Source organism: Galeopterus variegatus, unplaced genomic scaffold (assembly GCF_000696425.1).
Source record: "Galeopterus variegatus unplaced genomic scaffold, G_variegatus-3.0.2 Scaffold674, whole genome shotgun sequence".
NCBI lineage: Eukaryota > Metazoa > Chordata > Mammalia > Dermoptera > Cynocephalidae > Galeopterus > Galeopterus variegatus.
Window position 1 is genome coordinate 224458 of NW_007726785.1, and position 21310 is coordinate 245767.

At 36.2% G+C, this 21310-nt stretch overlaps 1 protein-coding gene across 1 annotated transcript; it reads right to left on the minus strand.

Annotated features, from left to right (window-relative positions):
- Positions 1-220: 220 nt before the first annotated feature.
- LOC103589336 (bile acid receptor-like) lies at positions 221-17483 on the minus strand. The gene is made up of 10 exons (XM_008571289.1): positions 17420-17483; positions 15046-15411; positions 13272-13412; positions 4881-5026; positions 4632-4736; positions 4390-4489; positions 3610-3723; positions 3064-3189; positions 2789-2902; positions 221-468 (listed from the first exon to the last, which is right to left on the minus strand). The coding sequence occupies exons 1-10, from the start codon at positions 17481-17483 to the stop codon at positions 221-223; spliced, it is 1524 nt and encodes a 507-aa protein (XP_008569511.1).
- Positions 17484-21310: the final 3827 nt, after the last annotated feature.

Genomic DNA, 21310 nt, shown 5'->3' on the forward strand with positions numbered 1-21310 from the left:
ATTGCTGCTTTTGAGTCTAATCTTGAAAAGAATCCTAGATGTCTCTCTAGTGATAGTCCTATGTTCCACAAAATTTGATGAGCACTGATGATGTCTATTATATGGTGATATATTGGTAACACAGCAATCCTGTTCATGTTTTTCAAATCAATCATCCAATGATATACAGTTAACAGTTTAGATTTAGAAAGTTTAAGACAAACAGCAACACTCTAAAATTTTAGCAACGTGAATACAAATTCCATTTCTCAGAGAGTAAAGTAGTCAATTTGGGGTCCTTTGTCTTCCAGGTGCTAAGTATTTCTGAATGGTTGTGATTCAGAGTTCTCAGTTCAGTAATCCTCCCTATGAGGTGAGCAAAATGCTGTAGGTCTTCTGGATGATAAATTTTTGAATATTTATACAAAATTTGTAAAACTGGTTCCTGTAAATTTTCCACATGTTGCTTATTTTTAAGGCATGGACGATCTGAAAAATATCATCATCTTTATTTTAATGTATATTGGAAAGTGGCAGAAGACAATAAATTCATTTAAAACAATGCATTTCTTAAATAATTAAAATAATAAATATTTACTGAGCCCTCAACATACGCCAGACATTATGCTAAGTAACTTGCCTCTATGCATTATTTAATCTTCACAGTACTCTGTGAGGTAAGTTCTATTATTACCACCATTTTTCAGATGAGCTTCTTGAAAACTTAGAAAATTAAGTAATTTCCGTAAAGTCACTTAGGAAGGTAGGGTCAGTAAGTAGTTGTAAGAATAGAAGATCAAGCAAGGAATTACTTGAAACTTAAAAAGATTAAGTAATTTCCCATAGGTCAACAGTAAGGCAAAGCTTCTTAAGTACCTAGCTGCAAAATGTAAGAGCCAACCAAGAATATTTTGGTTTTTCCACTAAGGAATATTCATTTATTTATAATTATTGCTAAGTAAACTTCTCTTTCAAACCAAAACATAAAAACACAGTAAGGCTTTGCAAAAGTGGAGTCTCTAAACAGTTGGTTTGTATACACTCAAAATAAGCGAGAATGGAATTCATCCAGGAGTATCCATGTCATGCGAGAGGCTGCACACCTCTTTTGAGAAGCCAACCAACAATTTCTTAATGGTTAGGCAGTATTCATTAATCCGGTCATTGTGCTAGAGGTATATCACTGAGCATAACGGACAAAACTTCCTTCCCTCCTTGAGCTTTTAGTACCCTGGGTCTGAGATGAGTGGGGAAGGAAAGAGACACATACACATTTTAAGAAATAAAAATATAATATGACAGACAGTGATGTGTTATAGGGAAAAGGGGATAAGAATTTCGAGCAGAGGGGTGGTATTTATTTTTAAGAGGCTAATCAGAGATAAAATGACATTTAGTAGACATCCAAGGTGGCGAAGGAGGGAGTCACGTAGCTATCTGGAGAAAGAGCTTTCCGGGCAGAAGACTTATCAAGAATAGTAGAATCTGTAACAAGAGCCTGCTTGAAATCTTCAAGGAACATCTGTGCCAAAAGCAGTGTGGCTAGGGTGGAGTAAGCAAAAGGGATGGTAGTAGGCAATGATGGAAATAACTTTGCCTTTAATCTGTGAAAAATAGGAAGTCATTGAAGGGTTATGAGCAGAGTAATGACATGTCTGATTTACATTTTCAATGAATTGCTCTGGCAACTTATAGAAAGTAGACTGTAGGGAGGCAAGGGCAGAAACAAGAAAGCCAGTTAGGACCGTAGTTTGGATTAAGGCGCTGGGGATAGAGACAGTAAGAAGTGGTTAAGTTCTGGCTATATTTTGAGGGTAGAGCCAACAGGCTTTGTTGCATATTTGATATGAATACAAAAGAAAGAAGTTAAGATGACAAAGAATTTTGATTTAGGCAACTTGAAGGATAGAGATACCACTTAGTAGAGATGGAGGAAAAGTGTAGGAAGATGAGGTGGGGAAAGATCAAGAGTTCACATTTGGGCATGTAAAATTTGATATGCCTATTAGACATCCAAGTAGTCTATTTAATGGTGTTTGGGGGAGCACTCCAGGTTGATATGTAAATTTGGGAGTGGTCAGCATAGACATTGCCTTAAAAGACATGAGATAGGATGAAATTGCAAAGGAAGTGAGCATAGAAGAAAGAGAACTGAGGGCTGAGACACCTCATCTTTTATCATTGTGGGAGATGAGGAAAAATTAACAAAGGAGACAAAAAGAGCAGCTCGTAAAGAGGAAAATCAAGATGTGTGGTGTCCTGAAAATCAAGTGGAAAAAAAAAAATACTCATGTCAAGAAGAAAGGAGTGATCAACTGAAGCCAACTGATGAAAGTGTTCTCAGAGAGAGGATCTGATCTGCTCTGTCAAATGTAGCTGATGGGTCAAGTAAGAAGAGGACTAAGAACTGACCACTGCAATCAGCAATACCAAGATTCTGAATATGATGACATATTATGGTGGGGTAAAGATGAGGGGTGAAATCTAACAGTAGAGGCCTCAGGAGCAAATGAGACAGAGGAGAGACGTGGAGACAGGAGTATAGATAACTCTTTAAAGAATTTTTTTTTCTGTAAGTGGACCAGAAAAATGGGAGAGTAGATGAAAGGAGATAGGAGGTCAAGAGGCATTTTTTAAGATGGAAGAAATTACAGTATGTTCATAAGCTTAAAGGGATGCTCTCACAGAGAAGGAAGTTGTAATGAAACAAAATTGATACATTTGGTTTCAATGAATAATTGAAAAACCACTAACTTCATGATTTCATAATCAAATGTATTCCAGATTTGTACTGCTGAATGGTTTTTACCTGAAAAAAGCACAGTTGTTGCAGCAAGCAGAGCATATTCAGTATTAGTAATATTAAGTTCACTCATTCTTTTGTAGAAGTAAAAGAGTGCAGTAATAAATTCTTCAGTAATACCTAAAAAGATTAATATAAAAGTGTATTTTCATCAGGACATAGTGCAGAATCAAGCATATAGAAATTATCATTTTTTCTCAAAGCAGTATAAGAAAATAAAACATTATATCTGACCAAATTTTTTCATCCAATATAATATTTTGTACTGTGTGTAATATTACCAGTTAGAGTGGCAGAAGGACAGTCTTCACTGCAAAATTGTTCCACAGAATAAATAACACTTCTATCACCACTCTGATTGTAACAATTCAGTGTATGAGCTGAATGATTTGATATTGTCATAGTACCTAGTAAAAAGGAAAAATAGAAAGCCTGATTTTTTTCTAATCTTTTTACAAATAGTACGTTAAATCTCTTTCAGAATTCAGCATAGCTGTTAGATGGGAAACATTCCCCCAAAATAGTAGCTTTATAATATTTATTACTTAAATATGAAGCTAGATTAATAGTTCACATTTTATAGAGAGATTATATAGAAGATACTCCAAAAATGTGATTCCCATGATTCTGTATAATAAAGGATAGCTTTCTTTAAAAGAAAAACAAAAGCTAGAGCAGTGTACTGGAAAACTGTTTATAAACAGCTATTCCTACACTAACTGGTAAAACAAAAATATAATAAGAAAAACAGCTCAATTTTATATAATTTGTTACTAAATTTAATAGTAACTATTAACATTAAAGTTAAAAAGAAAGTGTTTTTTTACTTTCAGAGGCTGATTCCTTCTGACTGTAAAGTTGAGCCCCATGAAGGAACATCACTTCAGTTTTTGATTCCTTCTGTAATGCAGCCTGATCCTCACTGGTCAAACTTTCAAATCCTATAAAAAGAGACATAATTGTTTGAAATAGATAATGAACAATGTAATTTCAGATATAGTATTTAATATTTTAAATTATTTATTTACTTATGACATGAATTCTAAATGGTCCCTTAGAATAATCATGATATGTAATTTCAAATCTGAATAAAATTCCTGATTCCACATGGTAACATCTTGGGGCACTTTCATCAGAACTAGATAATACTTTTCCTATGGCAACAGCAAATCAAATATGATTGATTCGACCTTGAGAAATTTATTTTTAGAATGAGTTATCTATGTAAATAGGTAGCTACATTTTAGCCAACCCTGGCTTGATTTTTTAAAACTGTATGGGGAATTTTTTTTTCATGTTTTATCCAAGAAACAAAACAAGAAATCTTAAAAAAATAAAATAAAATAAAACATACAACTAACCATATTGTTCGCCTTAACTCTAAGTCTAAATCACTTGAATAATATTTTTATATATTTAGATTTTCACCTACCTGATTGATTAAAGCAGACAAAGTAAACATATTTTTCCGTTTAGAAGCAGCTTTGGTGAAAAAAAAATAGAGGTTTTTATTTTCCTGAAATGTCCCCTTCCTTTAAAACAGGGAACTTTTTTAAAAAATTAGTTTAAGTGTTAAATTACTTTAATTTTTTCCCAAAGGTAATTACCTGGGAGGCCCTTGGAAAACTCCATTAGCCCGTGTACGTGTAAGACTGCTGTCTCTGAGAGTCTCAAAAAGCTCAGTTCAGGATTTGCATATTCCTGCAACTAACCCATAAAAGAAGTAAGATTGATAATTTTTTTTTTTTTTTTTGGTGAATAACTGTTGAAATTTTAAACTGTTATATGTATGTCTTATTTCCTAACATAATTAACTGTAAATTATTTCTTGCCGGTAATGAACACATACAAAATTCTTTGTTTCCTCTAAAGGAATGGTATATTTTTGATGAGCAGCCACAATGTTATTAATGAACTGATGTTCCTCTTGAGTTAGTTCCATACTGTCCTGAATCTGTAAGAAAATACAGGGAGAAAACTATAATGTATACTTATTAAGCAAACCATAATCATTAAAGAAACAAGAATTGGGGGGAGGGGACAGAGCTGACTGGTACAAGGATAGAAATAAGAAATTTTATAAGAAGGAAAGTCTTGCCACTTTTCCAGATCTAGTGGTGGATGATGATACAAGTTTGTTGTCTATTCCTTCCTCTCCCACTTTGATGTTAGAGTAAAAACTATTCTTCTGCTTAAAGTTCTTTCGAAGTCTCTTTGATTTACATTGGATTTCTGTGAGCAAACCTGTGATATTACAAAATTTGTGATATAAAAATGTTTTGGGTACAGCAAATAACATTAAAGTATTTGATGAAACTTGTCTTATATTGTACACGTATATGATCACAGACTAGTCTCTTTACAAAGAACCCTTCTTTGGGGGCAAGTACGTACACAGCAATTAAATTTACTGTAATACTGTAATACAACTATCTTGTCTACTTAAAAGTACATAGTCCCCCTAGACATAAATTAAAAATTAATTTTGCATCTCCAAATTATAAATTTAGACTTTTTTATATTTGAGAAATTTCTACATTAATTATATCTTGGAAGCAACATAGAATATCAATGGATGGAGCAGTTGAAATAACTTATATACAGGCTTTTATCCTTGATTTTTATATCATAAGGTCAAAAGAATACCTTGTGATTTTTAAAATGAGCTGTCAATTTTTTCTTTATAAACAAGATAATACAGTTATACTCCTTTTATAAAGTGGACAGTTTTTATTTTTGGTCTATCACCTTTACAGATCTTTTAATCTTCAACTAGCACCTCTACCTGAACAGCAGCAGTTATCATAAATCACTAAAATTAACCAAATATTAATATTTACCTTTCATTATATATTTAATAAGTATTTAAAACATACCTATTACATAAAAGTATTATATCAGGGGCTGAAGTAAAGAACAAAACAAAAGCCTTAGCCTCTTTCTAAATGATTTCATTATTTTGTCAGGGAACAAGAATACATCAAAATGTGAAGCCATTTAAAACATACTAAGTAAATATTAAAATAATTTGAACTGAATACACAAATGCAAACATGTTATAAAGAAAATGAGGCATTGTAATCAGAGTGGATTAACTGTGGAAAGGCTTATTAAAGAGAAGTATTTGAAAGAGGTTTTAGTTGAGTTCTAAGAAAGAAGAGCACCCTGAGGGAAAGGAAATGGCAGAGAGCTGAGGATAAACAAGGCATGGAGGGGGAAAAATAAATTGAAAAAATCTCATACAGAGGAAGAGGAAATGGTGGTAAACAACATCAACAGTAGAATTATTTCTAATTAACTAGAATAAATTTTGGGGAAGATAAACTATGGACTCCTTTAAAGAAAGAAGATGTCGTCATGGAGTCCACAATACATGGGAAAAGGGCATGTTTTTAGTTACATTCAGAGCAAGAAATAATGACACTCACAGCTAGGTGCATATATATGATATTGATGAGGACTTGAAGTCAAAAGTCATCTTCCTTTCTGGGCAGCAAAAAATAAAATGGTATCTAAATGGGTGAAGAAATTGTTGAGGAGCAAGTGTTCTTAATGATTTTAAATTGAGAGAAAAGAATTCATTAGGAATAAAATAGCTGCAGATACTTGGAGTATCATCATGTGGCAAAGGAATTAAGATTCCCAAGGAAATGAAGTCATGTTGTAGAAGCCTGTTTGTACAAGATATTAAGTTTGGCAAGTAGGAAAAAAGGGAGAGAGAGAGAGAGAGAGACCCCAGCCCAGCGCTATTTCAGCCAAGAAGCTTTATTCCACCAGCGTGGAGGGGAGATAGGCTGCTATGACCCATTACGGAACTGGAAAAAGATTAATGAAAAGAACTAAATACACTGAATATTCTCAGTTTACTTTAAGGGTAAGTGTAATATGAATTTCTATGGTGATGGCAGGAACATGAAAACCATTGAAAGTCATGCATTACTTTAGGATAAAGTTGGGACAACCCTTAATTCCCTAGATCCTGAGAATTTTGAATTTTACCTGAGCCCTGTGCTCCTCTAAAATAGCAAAAGTTAAAGGAATCGCCCCACCCTTTTTCTTTCTGGAAAATGGTTTACTGCCATATGACTTAGATAAGACTCATGGTTGCCTCCCTTGTTTACCTATGACAAGGACAGACAACAGACCCTCTAAATTCACATTTTTTGCCTCATGAATGATTGGCTCAACTGTTTTATTCACACTGATCAATTGGAACAAAAATACCTGTTAACCAAACTTTCTTGCTCCAGACCCCAGAATTTTGGCCACCGTCAGCCTGAGCCAGCATATATCCTCTTCTGAGACAAGGAGATATTACATGATCATACCACCCTTTTATCCTACTTCACACCCAGTTCTATTTTGCCTGTTTACTCCTCTTTGTAAAAGAAAACCCTTTTTTGCCTAACTCTTGAGTCACTTACAGATCTTATGATCACAGCATTCTTCCTACTGCAATAGTCCTCCCCCTATTGCAAAAGTCCCTTTCCTCTCTTGCAATAATCTTTTTTAATAAAGTCTGTCCTTACTAGTCCAGTCTGTGTTTTATTTGATGGACATAGAATTAAGCAGACCTAAATCTAGAAATGTATGCTCATTAGACTGTGAACATGTCTCTCAAACAAGCAGACACCAACTGCTTGAGAGGCAAGTGGACTGGCTTGCTGTACCCCAATAGGAATCACAAAGCTTTAATGATGTGCAGATTACCTAATTAGGACTCTCGTATTCTATGAAGATAGAAATGTACTATGTATTTAATATTTTTGGTTCATCTTTCCAGTTCCGTCATTTCAGTTGCATCGTTATAGAACGAAACAAGGTCACATAAAAAAAAAAAAAAACATTGCTTTTCTTATGAAAGCTCCTTTTACCTAGTATATGGGATTTAGACACCCAGGCATTCAAATACGGAGTGATAAAGTGGAGAGAGAGAGAATCTGAATGAATGTGAATAACATTTAAATAATGTTTATATCCACAATTCATGATAACTGCTCTCATATCAATTCTCTGTTTTTCAATCTTGGAATAATCCTTTAAAGTTTAAAGGGAAGAAGCGTAGATTTCTTTTTTCTTTTTCTTTTTTTTCCTCTTTCTCTTTCAGATTTCATTTATGAATTGCTTTGGGATAATGTGAGTTCCCTTTCACAGAGGTTTTCAGGAATAGGTTAAAAACAATTTATCAGGGATTGCTATGGACCAAATTATGTCCCCCCAAATTCCATAGGTTAAAGCCCTAACCCCCAATGTGATGGTATAAGGAGATGTGGCCTTTGGAAAGCTGAGGTTATGAGGGTAGGCCCCTGATGATGGGATTAGTGCCTTTATAAGAACAGACACCAGAGAGCTTGCTCTCTCTTCTCTCTGCCATGTGAGAACAAAGTGAGAAGGCAGCCATCTGTAAGTAGGAGGGGAGCCCACATTAGAATGTGACCATGCTGGCCCCCTGATATTGGGCTTCCAGGCCCCAGAACTGTGAGAAAATAAGTTTCTGTTGTTTAATCCACCTAGTTTGCGATGTTTTCTTAAGCAGCCCAAGCTAAATAAAACAGGGTTAAAGTAAAGTGTTCAGCTGGTTGGACAGGATAAGATTCTTAAGAACCTTAAGATCTATTCCATCTTTGAAATTTTAAATAATAGAAATCCTTTTGGTGAAGAACTTTGACTAAAGGGTTTTGGTTTTATGACAATAAGCAGTATAATATAAACAGAATATTGTGTTGGTGTTTACTGAATAAGAGCATAACAATAAAAATCAAAGATTATTATAGCAGTTGAAGATAGACGGAACTAAAAAGAGAGAATGGAGAAGACTAGGAGGGCAGTTGAAGATGGCTGATTAGAGGCACTCAGCTCTCTCCTCTGACACAAAGAAAGTTCAAAACAACAAACAGATAATCACATGTTGAATAGAGTGTCGACGGGGAAAACACTGGAATTCAGCAAAATAGTGAAGAAGATACCCCGAGATTCAGAAATTTGGGGTGGCAACATAGAAAGACAAGTGAAGCATGTGACCAAGATCAGCTCAGAGCCAGGAGAGACTCCTTACTATGGGGAAGAGGCAAGCATCCTCAACTCCACCAACAATGACTGCAATCCAAGTAACAAGAAAGCCACACAGCCCTTGCATGTTGTGAGCCCCGTATAGGGATCGGCTTGGAGCCCATATAACTGCATTATTTCAGAGGGGAAATTCACGCTGAGCCCTCCATTCCTCAGGTCCCACACTGCTGAAGTACATTACCCTTTGGGGGAATGGAGCCAACACCAGAGTACATTTTTCTCTGGGGACCAATGGCCCTGGGGTCTCCACATACCTAAGGCCCTCCTATCACACCATGACTCCAGCACTTGAACCCATACAGTGCCCTGTATCCCTGGGAACAAGTGGTCTTGCACAATGCAGAGCCACCCAAGACAAAGGGAGCTTATGCTTGCACTTTCCAGAGCCTGAGAACTGACCGATCATGACCTTCTACCACTGCCAGGAGCCCTGCTCTATTCAGTGGAGCACCCATGTGCCTCTTCCAGTGGCACAGAGTACCATCTGTAGCTGCAATGAACCCGCCCAGAGCCACCCACCCAGCTGAGGAGCTGCAGAGCATCCCAGAGTCTCTCTTGCAGGTGTAGGTTCCCACCCATAACTCTGGAGACTTCACCCAGCAACTTTGCCCAGAGTGGCCCACTCCACCTGAGGAGCTGCAGAGTGACCCAGTGTCTTTTTTGGGGGTGTAGGGCTCCAGCCATGAACCCAACAACCTCACCAGAGTGGCCCACTCCAGCTAAGGAATTGCAGAGCAGGCTAGTGTCCCTCTTAAGGGCACAGGATCTTATACACAAGCCCAGAAACCTTGACCAGAGTAGCCCACTCCAGCTGGGATCCTAAAGATCAACCCAGTATCTCTCTTGGGGACACAAGATCCCACCCACAATCCCAGTGACCTTGCCCAGAGTCACCCACTCCAACTGAGAACCTGCAGAGTACCCCAATGTCCCGCTTAAGGGTGCAGGATCCCACTTAAAGCCTCAGCATACTTGTCCAGAGTTGCCCACTCTAGCTGAGGAGCTTCAGAATAACCCAGTGTCTTTCAGGGGGGGCAGAGTATCCCTCTCTCAGCCTCAGCAACCTCTCCCAGTGTCACCCACTCTACTGAGGAGCTGAAGAGCACCTCAGCACCTCTCTTGGGAGTCCAAGATCCTGGCTGTGGCCCCAGTGACCACACCAGCATTGCCAACCCCAGCTAAGTAGCTTCACAACACCTCAGCACATCTTCTGGGGGTGCAGGATCCTGCTTAAAGCCCAATTAACCCCAATGTGAGTTGCACACTTCATTTGAGAAGCTGCTGAGTGCCTCAGCATCTCTCTTAAAGTCCAAGGTAACTGGCTGTGGCCTTAGTAACCCCAGCCACAGTCACCCATTTAATCTGAGGAGCTGCAAAGGACCCCGGCACCTCTCCTGGGGGCCACAGAATCCTGGCCACAGCACCAGTGAGCCGGCCCAGGGTCACCACTCCAGGTTAAGAGCTGCAGAGCAGCCCAACACTTCTCCCAGCAGCCCAAGATCTTGCCCACAACACCGGGAACCTCACCCAGTGTCACCTATTCCAGCTGAGGAGCCTCAGAACACCCCAGCAACTCTCTTGGGAGTCTGAGGCCCTGGACTCAGACTGAAACTACAGAAAAACTAGAAGAAAGCAGAGGGGAAACACTACAAGACATTGGACTGGGAAAATATTTTATGGAGAAGACTTGTAAAGCACAGGCGACAAAAGCAAAAATAGACATATGGGATTACATCAAACGAAAAAAGCTTCTGTACAACGAAAGAAAGAGAGCAAAGACACAACCAGCAGAATGGGAGAAAATATTTGCAAACTGTGCACCCAGCAAGGAATTAATATCCAGAATATACAAGGAACTTAACAGCAATAAAAACAAATAATCTGACTTTAAAAATGGGCAAATGACCTGAATAGGTACTTCTCAAAAAAAGACATACAAATGGCCAACAGGTACATTAAAAAATGCTCAACATCACTAATCATCAGGGAAATGCAAATCAAAACCACAATGAGGTAGCATCTCACCCCAGTTATAATGGCTATTATGAAAAAGACAAAAAAGAATAAATACTGGTAAGGATTCTGAGAAAAGGGAACTCTCATACACTGTTGATGGGGGTGTATATTAGTACAGCCATTATGGAAAACAGTATGGAGATTCCTCAAAAAACTAAAAATAGAACTACCTTATGATCTAGCAATCCCACTGCTGGGTATTTATCCAAGGAAAAGATAATTAGCATATCAAAGAGATATCCACACCCTCATGTTTATTACAGCTCTATTCTTCATAGCCAAGATACAGAATTAATCTATGTGTCCATTGACAGATGAATGAATAAAGAAAATGTGGTATATATAATGAAATTATTATTTTATATATATATATATATATATATATATATAAAACGGAATACTATTTAGGCATGAAAAAGAATGAAATCCTGTCATTTGCAGCAACATAGGTGAAACTGGAAGACATTATGTCAAGTGAAATAAGTCAGGCACAGAAAGATAAATACCACATGTTCTCACTTACATGTAGGAGTTTGAAAAAATTGAGCTTTTAGAAGTAGGGAGTAGAACTGTAGCTACTATAGGCCAGAAAGGGAAAGGAGAGGATGGGGAGAGGTTGGTTACTGGATATCAAATCACAGCTAGTTAGGAAAAATAAGTTCTAATGGTGTACAGTAGTGCTAGGCATCTATAGATAACAACAATTTATTGTATGTTCTTAAATGGCTAGAAGAGAGGAACTCAAATGTTCTCATTACAAAAAAATGATAAATTTTTGCAATGATGAATATGCTAATCAACCTGATTTTACCATCACACGCTACATACATGTATTGAAATATAACTCTGTACCCCATAAATATGTATAATCAATGTGTCATTTAAAAAATAAATAATTTTTTTTTGTCTTTTGTCCTTTTTTCCGTGTCCGGCAACGGATCGCAACCCTCAGTGTTGTCCCCGTACCGGACCGGGGACCGGCAACGGGATCGCAAGCCTCGGCGTTGCTCCCGCGCCTCGCTCAGCCAGTGAGCGGGAGCCGGTCTGTATGTGGCATCCGAACCCTCGGACGGGAGCGCCGCCGTGCTTCCCAAGCGGCGCACTATCCAGTGCGCCACCGGGCCGGCCCAAAAATAAATAAATTTTTAAAAATTTTAAAGAGCTATTAAGCTATGAACAGATATAGAGAAACCTTAAATACATATTGTTAAGTGAAAGAAGCCAATCTGAAAATCATACTGTATGATTCCAAATACATGATGTTTTGAAAAAAGCAAAACAATGGATATAGTAAAAAAATCGATTGTCTTAGGTATTTGGAAGAGGGAGGGAGGAAGGAGCACAGGGGATTTTTAGGGCTGTGATACTATTCTGTATGATACAGTAGTGATGGACACAAGTCATTATATATTTGTCAAAATCCGTAGAATATACAACACAAAGAGTGTACCCTATGTAAACTATGGTCTTTAGCTAATAATATATGAATATTGGTTCATCAACTGTAACAAATGTACCACACTAAAACAATATGCCAATAATAGTGGAAACTACTGCAGAGGGAGGGGTAGGGGCAGTCAGTATGTGGGAACTTTTTGTACTTTCCTATCAATACTTCTGTAAACCTAAAACTGCTATGAAAAAATTAAGTTTATTAATTTAAAAGAAAGAGAGAGAGAGAGAGAGAGAATAAATGGCCAGGAAACTAATATGATAGCATAAGAACAAGATAATGAGAGTTTGCACAAAGTCAGATTAGACATGTAAAGAAACCATTAATGGTACTTGATAAAGAAAAATGAATTTAAAAATCACCCTGAGATTTTGAGCCATAGAGAATAAGAGGAAATGAGGAAATGATGCCAAAATCTTAGTACTACTGTGAGTATTAAATTACATCATGTAATTTAAGCAAAAAAACACAGTGAATATAGATGGGACTTAAAAAGATTACATACTCTTCTGCCTGTGGAGTTGAGTTTTAATATTTATATGTTAATTGTTAGTAGGCTCTACATACCTAGATCTCATGTAGGCAACTACCAATTAACATTTGGGAACTACTAATTTAAAATTCTGCTCTTTCTACATGTTTTATATAACTTCAGGTTAAGTCACATGAAAATGCAAGGATTTCCAATTAAGAAGAAAATATGATTATTTCCAAAATTAGGGCAATGCAGTGTAGAGCAGGGTTTTCATGTGACTCAACCTAAAGTTATATAATTATCTAGGTTAGTAATTGGCCATCCTAACTGAGCAGTTGCTGGAGAAATAGCTTAAAACCAAACAAATATGTATAGGCTCAAAATGACAACTCAAAGAATATATTAAGTTCTCAGTAAGGTAAGAAAAATTAAAATCCACTTTAAAACAAAACAAAGCAAAATACGATGGTACTTACATTCTGCCAACATTCCTACTGCTTTACACTTTTTTAGTCTGCACTCTTGACATTTTCTACGCATGTACATGTCCATTTCACAGCCGCCACCATTCTTGCAACTATATACTGCATTTTTGGTGATGCTACGTCGAAAAAAGCCTAATAATAACAAAAAATTTTTAAAATTTTAGCATAGGTATTTTTAGTTACTTGTCATTTTTGTTAATGTATACCTTCATAGTGGAATTAAGTAATCAAGTTAACTAAATTATTTCAATAAAATGTTTTTTTCCCTCAGTAAGAAGCTTTGGTTTAATGCATATTTGTCTGGATAATTGTCCTAATCCTTTCCTGATTGATATATTTTATTCCGAGTTTGTTCCTTTCAATAATTCACATCTGGAAATTAAACTAAATAATCCTATCACATTAAGACAACTCTCTATTTTACTATGGTTATAATATATTATCTAAAAGCATTTTTAAACCTATGTTTTACAGAAAATCAAAGTTCCATGAAGCATCTCTCAAGGTTCTCTTAAAAGAATATGTGGTCATATAAAAATTAAGCTATAAGAAAAACCTCTCTTCTCTCTTCACATGCCCACCTCAACCTGCAAAAATCAAGAATATCCTTCCAAACTTACTCATCTGTCCGTTTCCCTTTTTTAGCATTTCTCCAGATGAGAAAGTATTGCTGGTTTATTTGGTCTGAGACATTAAAGGGGCCATGTTTGGCAGGGAAAGGGGAGGATCGTCATTTTCTCCTTCATTTCCTAAATCCATGCATAACAGTTCCTCCTCCCATTCCCTCCTTCATTTCCTGTTTCTGTGCAATAATCTCTGCTATCTTTTCTTTCCTCCTTTCCAAGCAATGAAGTTGATAGGCTTAGTCAATGTCCCTCTTAAAGCCCTGCTATCCTTTTTCTGTAGACACTTGAGAGTGGAAGTTTCATGATGTAGAATCAACAAAGAGAGTAAAAAGCTAGTTCAGGTTTCCAGAACTACCCTTCATTCTTCAACCTAGTTTAAACAGCAATGCCCCGCATTTCAAGAGTAAGCAAACGCTTGCCCAGCTATTCTATTCACAAAGCTATTACTTCATCTACCACTGTCTTCACTTTACTATTCTTTGCAAGGAGTGAGTTGTGAGATTCTGACAGTAAAACTTCACCCTTAACCTTAACAGATATGTTTATCTAATGGTATATTGCAATCATTCCCATGCTGTGTCCCAAAACTGCATTTGTGAATAAAAACAATGCAGGAGTGTTTCAAAACCTCAAAATCTCATCAAGGACTGTTTCACTCTTTGAAAATGTCATTGTCAATGCTGGTCTTCACTTTCAGATCTTCAATTTATTTTTTAAAAAGCATTTCAAAAAAATAGATTTAGAATCTTAGAAGTCGTTTAATTCAAATTCCCTTCAAATGCATGAGAATATCAACTGCATAAAAGGATGTAATAGTTAACATTCAGATCTTTTTTAAATGTTACTTTCTATTTCAATATCAGATTCATACACAAATATGAAAACCTTCTTCTATAAAAATATTGAACTTTATATTTAAATGTAAAAGTCCTCATCAAAAATAAAAAGAAAGGTAAATATAAACTTTATGTTCTATTTTCATGTCTTTGACCCCACAAATTGATTCCTTTAAACATATCATGGCTCTCTCTAGTTTTATTTTTCACACTTTAAAAAATAAGAGTATTCTCGTGTGCCTAAAATTTCATGCCTCTTCAGTGAACACTGAGATTTCACTTTTGTTTTAACTTTATCCTTACCTTTGCAACCTTCACAAGTAAGTGCATTATAATGATATCCTGATGCTTTATCACCGCAAACTACACAGAGTTCTTCCTGTTCCTTAATTCGCAAGGAAGAATAAGTTGGTCTGGACCTTTTTATTCCAGGGTATCCATCTTCAGCATCTTGAGCAACCACATAAGTAGGTCTATTTAATTCACAGGAACCAAGTCCACACTGTCCACTACCACTGTACTGTGGATCCAAGCAATATGTGTTGAAATGACTTTGTATAGATTGGGACTGTAAAGCTGGAGGAAACTGAGCAGTAGAATACTGGCAATAAGGTGATTCTTGAAAATCAGTGTCGTGTAGCTGATAATTGATTTGTTCTGGCAAAATATCTAGTTTTTTAACATAAAAAAGAACACATGGTAAAGCATCAAAATTTCATAATTGTTTTTAAATTTCAAAGTGTTTTATGCTCAACAGAGTTGTTCAATATGTCCACTACATCCCATAGGCTTGCTGTCCAGCAAGATGGGCAGACAGTAAGTGGATTACAATACATGATAAATGCTACCATCTCAGAGATATACAGAGGTTGCTCATGAGCTAGGAGAAAGGACAATAGTTGCTAATGACTTACATACAAATTCAGTCTTCCTCCTTTAGTAGAAATGAATATTTCCTCGCTTCAGTAGAAGTTAATATTTGGAATGTAAGAAGGTTTTCCCCATCTTCCACATTTCCCTTGCTGTGGTTACAATGTTTTCAGTGCAATTAGGTCAGAAATTATAACCAACCCCCCCCAAACAAATCAAACTAAAACACACTTTTACCAGTTATCTAGTTATTTCAAACAAAAAAACCTTTTATTTGAACTCCCCACTTAGAATACTCTAACAACCTTCTTTATCATTTGTAGCCTAATTTAAATTACTAGTTTCTTTTTGTTCTGTAGTATATCTGGGGATAAATTTACCTACCTCAGAGGGTCATTTTAAGAATGAAATAAGACATGATATTTAAAAGTATGTGTATACTATAAAATGATATATAATGTATATCATTGTTATTATTATTGTAGAAACTCCCAAACACCAACTTACTTCCTGCTTTCAGAAGAATTACTGAATTTAAATCCAAAAAATTGTCTTCAAAAGGATCCAGGAGGGGCCGGCCCGGTGGCGCACTGGATAGTGTGCCGCTTGGGAAGCGCGGCGGCGCTCCCGCCCGAGGGTTCGGATCCCACATACAGACCGGTTCCCGCTCACTGGTTGAGCGAGGCACGGGAGCAACGCCGAGGGTTGCAATCCCGTTGCCGGTCCCCAGTCCGGTACGGGGGCAACACTGAGGGTTGCGATCCGTTGCCGGACACGGAAAAAAGACAAAAGACAAAAGACAAAAAAAAGGATCCAGGAATGCTTAATTGCTCTATGTCTGTAACTAGTAGTATTTGTATTTTTCCTGGTGCTGAATCACCAGGTGATTAGACTTATTCTTACCCTCAAAATTCTGCCACCAAGATTGGTAACATAATTTTTATTAAGTCATATAAATCATTTACAATTTTACAGCATCCAATGCAAGGCTAAGTGTTACATGAATACCAAGTGACACCCTAATATAAGAAGAAAGTCTATTAGTAAACAATGTAGTTTTTTTTTAAAAAAAAGAAGGGACCCCTTCCTGAATGATTATCGAAAAAGACTGCCTCTTTTTCAATCTGGTAGAATACTGGTTGATGTTACACTGGCATGGAAATCAGAGTTCAAACTGTAAAAGAAAACCACATTTAAGATTAAATTTATATTATAGCTTTAGTCTTTTTGTACAAAGTTCCTTTTCTCTCCTGCATTCTGTTTTCTACTTATTTCCCTTTTACAAGAATCTTACACTATTACAGATTTTTTAAATTCATTGTTTTCTGGGCCAGCCCGGTGGCGCACTCGGTAGAGTGTGGCGCTTGGGAGCGCAGCGGTGCTCCCGCCGAGGGTTCGGATCCCATATAGAGACCGGTCCGCTCACTGGTTGAGCGCAGTGTGGGCACGACACCGAGGGTTGCGATCCCGTTGCCGGTCACGGTACGGGCGCGACACCGAGGGTTGCGATCCCGTTACCGGTCACAAAAAAAGACAAAAAGAAAAAAAAAATTCATTGTTTTCTTTTTTTTTTTTTTTTTTTTTTTTTTTTTTTTTTTTTCCGTGTCCGGCAATGGATCCCAACCCCCAGGCGACGCACTATCCAGTGCGCCACCGGGCCGGCCCTCATTGTTTTCTTTCACGGGGAATAATTTACAGTCTTTTGCTCATTTGTTAATTTCTATTTTTAAAAAAAATCTCTGTAATTAACTATAATTTCCACAAAAAAGTTTTATTAACTATTTTAGTGTAGTTTTTTGTTACACACCATAGCACTGCACTGGTTCAGACAGATAGAACCCATCAGATGTAGTGACATAAGTATTTGCCATTCTGTGGTCCCTGGTCCAATTCTCAATACTTCATTCACTTCAGTCAATGCTGGATTTTTCAAGATAAAACCTGAAGGAAACAAGATTTTTGCAGACTATTTGAAATTATGATTATCATATCAGTATGATTTGATAAAAGTACAATACTGTTTTTCAAAAAATAAAAAATTAAGCAGAATTTATATGAGACATTTATATTTATACTTGGGGAAATGTTAATTTTTCATGTCTTTAAACACCAAATTATTTAATTCTGTCAATTTCTTATTTCTCAGCTCTTTACAAATAACTTAATAAATCTTGGTAATAATCATGTGGCTCTTGAAAATATACCAAGCTTTGGAGTTAGGCTTCATACACTCCTTTCACCACTTCCTTCTCGGTCATTTATTAAATCTCCCTGAACTTTAGATTCCTCCTTTGTAAAAGAAAAACAGCAAAACCTTCCTAGCAAAGTTGTTTGGGAGAGTTTAATTAGTGTATCTAAAACCCAGCACAGTTCTTGACTTAATAATTGATTCCCATAATTGTTAGTCTGATGTTTTCATAATCTCAGTGTTATGAATTAGGAAGAAAAATTAGACTTTTTCACCAAGAGAGAGGAAATGAAAGAGTAGGAAAATAATGACTTTCATAGCATCTTTTTAGTCTTCTAAATCCTTTGTAAATAATTATTTTTCATAGCACTGTGATATGCTAAACATTAAAACATTAATTTTGGTTCTGCTTGACTAATGACCAAGTTAATTAGTTACTAAAAAAAGTGTTTACTTTTAATAAAGCCTTAAAATCATAAGCTAGTATGAGGAAAAATTATGAAAATCTAAGACTATACCTTATGGGAAAAACTGTTTATTTTTGTTATTTCCTATGAAAGAACTCTGGAAAGAATGCATCTTTGAATAGAATTAAACAGGAAATCACAATGTAAGAAATTGGAAATTACTGGGAGAAAATAAAGATCACCCTGGAGCCCATTATATTTTATAGCTTTATTCTCTCCATTAGAAGATAAAGACTATTTTTCACCCTTAAAAAGAATCAAAAAAGAAGAAAATGGATTTTAAATCATGCCAGAAGATATATATACATGACAAACTTCTGAGATAGCTTCTGAGATTACACTGAAAAACTTTTTACTTTGATTTATTACTCATGTGATAGGTTCATGGCTAAGATATCTATGTACATGAAGATGATTCAAATAGAAATATCTCTGAAATTTAAAGGATGTCTCTTTATCATCTGATAGGATCTATGTTCCTTTAAAAACCCTTGAATCTCTTACTCCTCTGATAGCATAGCAGCAGTCATATATAGATTGTGTGCTGGATGGAATAGATGAAGCAAGAGCAATGCCCCCAAGTAAGTGCACTTTGAGCATGAAGTTTCCCTTGAAAAGTAAGGGCTAATATTAATAGGATCAGTCAGTACCTACTTCTGTTTTTCCTATATCACAACAGGTCAAATGGCTCTTTGTATAAAAAGAATTCTGAATGCTATTGGTTTAATTTGTGTGATACTTTTTAGCACTACTTCTCTTTAGTTCTTTCCAAGCTTCTCTTTTGAGTCTCAATTAAATATTAGGAAATTACAAATGAATGTGAAAACTTGAAGTTGTTAGTCATACTTCTTTTAAAACCATTGTATTTACCATTAAGTTTCACATAATATTTTACATCTGAAAAAGACTGAAAATTAAAAAGTATTTGGTAGTTTAGATATAAACTTTGTTGAGTGAGCATTCATTTGAGAAATAATATAGAACAAACAAAAGGTAATTAAATTAAAACAAAACTGGTAATATACTGAAAAACACACACATAAATACCATGTAATGTCACCAACAGGGTTCTCATCATGAATAACAATGTTCTAAAACCATTTCCTTACAATACTGGTAAATAAATGCTCTAAAATATTGTCAAAAGCATACATTTTTATCAGCTTATAGATTGATTATACTGCAAGTTATATATGCAACATATGCATAAATAAGCCTCTGACAAACATATGCCTTTTAAAATATGACATATTTATCACTTTATATGCTCATGGTAGTACTTGCACTATCTTCTACATAAGATTTTTCACAAATTGAATTTTTCTTCAGACTTTTACATGTTTAGTAGAAGTATTATAATATGTGTGCAAAGTAAAACAAACTTTCAAAAGAAAAGTGTTCATAAAATTAGTTTTAAAACATTTAAGTAAATTATTAATGACAGAGAGGGAGGAATGTAATCAAAAACTTCCTATCATGTTAAAGTAATGAGAAAAGTTACAATGAGTCTGGAATGATTCTATTTTGTTATCTCTGCTAGTAAATATTTATTTAAAACGAAATAGTTAAAAGAGAAGCTTTTACAGGTGGATCAATTTGGCTTGGATAAAGTCTGAATTTTTTCTTTAATAAATGTAACTTTATAAAAACTATTTTTCACAGATTGTAATGGCTATTCTACTGAAAAGATGCTTAATTCTATAAATAAATTTGTATATCCTCTGTCTTAATCATAAATTGTTATTATTTCACTTTCAAATATCTTCAGCTTTAACAGGTAAAACATACCGATTCTTGGGAACTAAATCTACATATTAAAGAATTTTACATTTTTACCCATGCAACATATGTCACTTGAATTATGAATAATGCATTGCACGAAATTGATATAACTGAAAAGTAGATTGCTTCACAAGAAAAATATTTTAGGGGCCGGCCCGGTGGCGCACTGGATAGTGCGCCACTTGGGAAGTGCGGCGGCGCTCCCGTCCTAGGGTTCGGATCTCACGTACAGACCGACCGGCTCCCCCTCACTGGCTGAGCGAGGCGCGGGAGCAACACCGAGGGCTGCAATCCCGTTGCCGGTCCCCGGTCCAGTACGGGGGCAACACCGCGCTGGATAGTGCGCCACTTGGGAAGTGCGGCGGCGCTCCCGTCCTAGGGTTCGGATCTCACGTACAGACCGACCGGCTCCCCCTCACTGGCTGAGCGAGGCGCGGGAGCAACGCCGAGGCTTGCGATCCCGTTGCCGGTCCCCGGTCCGGTACGGGGGCAACACTGAGGGTTGCGATCCGTTGCCGGACACGGAAAAAAGACAAAAGACAAAAAAAAAAAAAGAAAAATATTTTAGTTTGCATAGTAACCTCTACTAAAAGGATGAATGATAGCGTTATATGATAATGTTTTTCATGGTAAGTCTTCCTGTGGGGGCTGGCCGGTTAGCTCACTTGGGATAGCATGGTGCTAGTAAGGCTCCTTTGAGCCAAAATTCTCTAGTCAGAACTTACTGAAACCAAGGAAAATGAAAATAATACAAGACAAATTAAGCCTCCTTGATTCCGCTATGAGTCTATTCTTTAACTTTAGAATATAGGAAGTCAGATCCCCACACCAGCCAACAGCCAAAAAATAAAAAATAAATATAGGAACGATTTTATACTATGTAGTCTTCACATGTGGTTTTTTCATAGCTGTTTTATTGAGATATAATTTACATATCATAAAATTCACTCTATTAAGGTGTACAATCCAGTGGGTTTTAGGAAATTCACAGTGTGCAACTATCACCACCATCTAATTCCAGAGCATTTTCATCACCTCCGAAAAAATCTCATACCCATTAGCAGTCACTCCCCACTTCCTTCTCCACCCAGTTCCTGGCAATCACTAATCCACTTTCTGTCTTTACAGATTTGCGTATTCAAGATATTTCATATAAATGGAATCATACAATTTCATATACAGTTTTAAATAAAAAAAGTATTCAATTAATATTATGTCAAGTAATTTTCACAGCTTAAGAAAGATAGAAAGAGAAAATTAA